Here is a 4,463-nt window from a genome sequence, read left to right as displayed (position 1 = left end):
CTGGTCAGCCATCGTGGAAACATTCCTTTCAGTGGACGTTTTCTTGGTTTCCCTCGCTGCCCACTTTCACTTCCCCACTTCCTCACAGCACTTCTTAGGACCAGCTCTAAATACACTACTTATATTCAAATTCCCATATCGGGGTTTACTTTGGGGGAACCCAAAATAAGAAAGGAAGAAAAGAGATAATATGCGAAGGTATGAAGAAAAAAGAAGGAAAGCGAGAAGCAGAAAAGGAAAAAAAGATGAGAAGGAAGGAGGGATAAAACATAGACATATAGGAGGAAAAACAGAAAAAAGGAAGGAATACAGGAAGGAAGGATGAAAAAGAAGAAACAAAGAAGAAACGTGAAAACAGAAGGAAGGGGAAAATAATGAAAGAAAAATAGTAAAAATGAAAAAATAAAAATGAAAGCAAGAAACAGCAAGAAAAAAAAGGAGGGAGGGAGTGAAGTAGGGAAAGGAAAAATGGAAGAAAAGATGAAAAGAAAAAAGAGAAAAAAGGAAAGAAGAAACGGGAAAAAGCAGGGGGAAGATAGAAGACAAGTAGAAAGAAGGGAGGGAGGAGTGAAAAAGGAAAGAATGGAAGGAGGACACAAAAATAGGGAGGAAGAAAGTGGGGAGAAGCAGAAGGGAAACAAGGAAGGACTTTAGTTAAAAAGAAAAAAAAATAGGAAAAAAGATGGTGATTTTGAGCAGAAGAAACATGGACTTGGAGAGGCTGATGGCAAGGAGACAAAAGATGAAGTCGGAGAAATATTTTCCTAAGCAAGCTACAGTTACTGTTGTGCTTTTCCACTATATGCCAAAGAACATTTCCTCCTGTCCAGTTAGGATGCTCAGCTCACTGTCAAAGAGTGCATCCTGTATTACAGCAAGAAAGTTTTGTTTATATCTCAAAGGACTGATCTACCTGTCCCCCGTGTCCACGCTGTTTCCCCTTGGCATGCACATGCCTGGGGTTCCTCGGTTGTTTCCCCCAGAATGACAAGCTTGAGAAATGGTTGGGGCAGCTGCAAAGCAGCAGCAGGTTAACTAGTCTCCACCTTGAGCATCTCAGTGCATTTCAGGGGACACACAGGACAGGAGTGAGGTGACTTCTCTGTGCCAGGGAGAACATACAAGTCAGAAACAAACATACTGAAGCAAGACAAAATGCCCATAATCGGCATGACGGTCCACTGTGGTTTAATACATTCCTATTTATGAATGTGAAACCGTTTCTTCTGTCACACAGTAATTATTTACAGCCCAGTCTTTGGGAAAATTATTAATTTTGGTTTCTTTTCAGCAATCTCCATTTTAAGTAATTTTTTATGTACGTTAGGCAGAAAAGATTGAGCTAACCTGAAAGAAAGGAATGAAAATCAAGATCCTGTTAGCCTGTTTTTTAGAGTTAGTGGTGCCATTAACGAGTGGCATGGCCTTAAAAACGACTTCATTCCTCTGTGCTTTTTTCCAGAACAGTTTGGATAAATTCAATAATATGCAAAGTGGGCTTTGTAGACCAACTTCTGAAAAGAGAAAAAGGGGAAGGCTCTTCATCCAAAGCAGCCCTTATGATTTATTTTTTCATCTGAGGTCTGAGTAAGCTTCCATATTATGTAACAGTAATTATATTATTATGTAATAATATAAAATAATAATATTAATTATCTTTAAAATCCCTTTCAAGTCAAAAATAAATTTAAATTCTATAAACAAGCATATAAACCAAGGCAAACATCCCTTAATAAGAATTTAAACCAAAAATAGCATTTTCTTTAAATGGAAATAGCAAAATTATCAACAAGATAAATATCAGTATATATTAAATTATAGAAACATTAAAGCCACACCTGACAAGTGTGTTTCTGTGGGTCTGATTATTCTTACAATTTTTTTCAACTTCCCCAGCAAACTGAAAGGAAGCCCACTAAGCTTTCTGCAAAGGTACATCTTCAAAAGGGTAGCTTAGAAGATGTGGCACCTTCACATCCCTGTGCTCTTATCAAAATGTCAGTGGAGCACATGCAGAGATGATCTCTCTCCCCTTCCGTGTGCATTAGCCTCAGTCTGTGGACTAGATGACTATCGCAGAGGTTGAAAGAAAGGGAGATATATATTAAAATATTTCTTACATTAAATTTCCTTTGTGGTTTGTTCAGGCCAGAAGTGAAGTAAAAAATGCTTCTCTTCAGAGCTGGCGGTTTCCAAGAGTTCAAGCCGTGTACAGAATAGCGGTGGGGTCAAGGCGGAAATGGCTTCTCTGGGCCCCTCAAGCTGCAGCAGGGTTCTCGAGCAGTCTGTTAAAGAAGCAGGAAGAGAGGAAAGGTGTTGAGGAGATGAAAAGCCAGGGCGAAAGGGGGTTCCTTGCTAACTGAGTAGCTCCAATTTGGTTTAAGACAGAGTCCCTGGGTAGTTCCAGCAATTATGTGAAAATGGAAGTATTCTTGGATATTTGTGAACTCCATTAACACTCTCTCATTGCTATGACTCTGAGGGATGGAGGACTGTGTTGTGTTTGTTCTGGGGTTTACAGTCCCTGCCCTCACCCCAGGCTTCAATTCACAGCTCCAGATGAGACATTGTTCTGGGGCTCCCAGAATCCCTCAGATCTGCCAAGGTAGATGGAAACCTTCATCCTCCAACAGAGACAACTCTCTATTTGCAAGTGGACCATTCTTATCAAGAGAATTCTATGAAATTTTAATTCTTTAAAACTTAGAATATTTTGATTCTCTTCTATATATTAAAAAAATGAGAAGCTACACAGTAAAATAATGGTAAATTTAAAACATTTTGAATCCTGACTGTTTTTTACTAGCTGGATGACCACACACACATTATTTCAGGTAAGTCTGGTTTCTTACCTAAAAAAATACAGACAATAAAACTTACATTATCAGGTTGCACAATTGTAAAAAGCTTAGCACATTGCCTAGTATATAGTTTATTTAGTCTTATTAATAAAATTCAGAAAATTCTGCACAATAGTGTGGATTTAAACTACAGAACCTCATGACAAGTCACACATACTTTCTGAGTGTCTCAGTTATGGATCACTTCCTTTTTCCTAGTAATGATTTATTTAAATTGTTATTCAGTCCTCATTTTTATTATAATCATAGCCTCCATCAGCTGCCAGCATGTAATTATAAACATTATACAAGATTTGAATGCCATGTTAAATTTTTTTAAGTAATAGGGAGCCACTACAGGTATCTGAACATGGCATTCATTAATTCCTTGAACCATATTTGGTACATGCTTGCCATGTTCTAGAAACTGGCAACAGAGGAGTGCAAGACACAAAGCTCATAAAGTTTACATTCTCGGTGGCCGCCATCGGAGATTGCAGTCATGGCTCTGCGCTACCCCATGGCCGTGGGCCTCAACAAGGGCCAAAAGGTGACCAAGAACGTGAGCAAACCGAGGCACAGCCGCCGTGGGCACCTCACCAAACACACCAAGTTCGTGCGGGACATGATCCGGCAGGTGTGTGGCTTTGCTCCCTATGAGCGCCGTGCCATGGAGTTGCTCAAGGTCTCCAAGGACAAACGGGCCCTCGAGTTCATCAAGAAGAGGGTGGGGACACACATCCGCGCTAAGAGGAAGCGGGAGGAGCTGAGCAACGTCCTGGCCGCCATGAGAGAAGCAGCAGCCAAGAAGGACTGAGCCCCTCCCGCCTGTGCACAGTAAACGTTTACAGACACACAAGCTGTGGCTCTGCTGCTGCCCTTGGTGTTGGGGGGTGGGGCACGGACTTGAGCAGTACTGGAAACAATCTTTAATCATAATTAAATAGCGCACAGGTGCAAAAAATAAAAAAGTTTACATTCTCATGGTAGTTAAATGAAAAGAGATGTATGGTAAATGATCATCTGGTAGCAGAGTTCAGAAATTTAATAGAGAGTAAAGAGAAAACTGAGGAAGAGGAGCCTGCTTAGAAGATACTACACTGATCCAGGGAAGGAGTAACACTTGGCCATCCCAGAGTGACAGCAGCAAGAGAGTCAACAGGGGTTGTGTGGATGAAATGTTGCCAAGGCATCTTGTTACATGTTTCCTGAGCAATCATAAATGGGAGAGTATGGTTCAGGAGAGACTTGAAAATTTGAGTTCAATTTGCAATAGAATGCTTCTGAAGTTGACAAAATTATGAAAGGGTATAGTAGAAACACAAAAGAGGGCTGGAATGAAATAAACAATTATCTTATATAATTCATCACCATCAAACAATGAAATAAGTAGGTGAGCTCACCCACCACAAGTCTTGGGAAAATGAGCATATTGGAAACTTCCACAATGAAATCTCCTTAAAATTCCAAATGTATTTTTTTTGTTGTCTTATCAAGGGGAAAAAAATGTCATAATCCATGATAAGAATTAGAAATTCCTCTGAATGTGCCCTGGAGGAAAGACAGCCATTTACTCAGCCAAAATTGTTCAATAACCTCATTGCTTAGAAAATGATTGTTTCT

The 4,463-nt window shown here is 39.9% G+C and overlaps 1 protein-coding gene across 1 annotated transcript; it reads left to right on the top strand.

Moving 5' to 3' along the window:
- Positions 1-3,320: 3,320 nt before the first annotated feature.
- On the top strand, positions 3,321-3,665 carry LOC123632789 (60S ribosomal protein L36-like). The gene has a single exon (XM_045543459.1). The coding sequence runs from the start codon at positions 3,343-3,345 to the stop codon at positions 3,655-3,657; it is 315 nt and encodes a 104-aa protein (XP_045399415.1). The 5' UTR covers positions 3,321-3,342; the 3' UTR covers positions 3,658-3,665.
- Positions 3,666-4,463: the final 798 nt, after the last annotated feature.

This window comes from Lemur catta, chromosome 2 (genome assembly GCF_020740605.2).
Source record: "Lemur catta isolate mLemCat1 chromosome 2, mLemCat1.pri, whole genome shotgun sequence".
Classification (NCBI taxonomy): Eukaryota; Metazoa; Chordata; class Mammalia; order Primates; family Lemuridae; genus Lemur; species Lemur catta.
The sequence above is the reverse complement of the archived record's forward strand: the minus strand, read 5'-3'. Positions and strand labels throughout refer to the sequence as shown.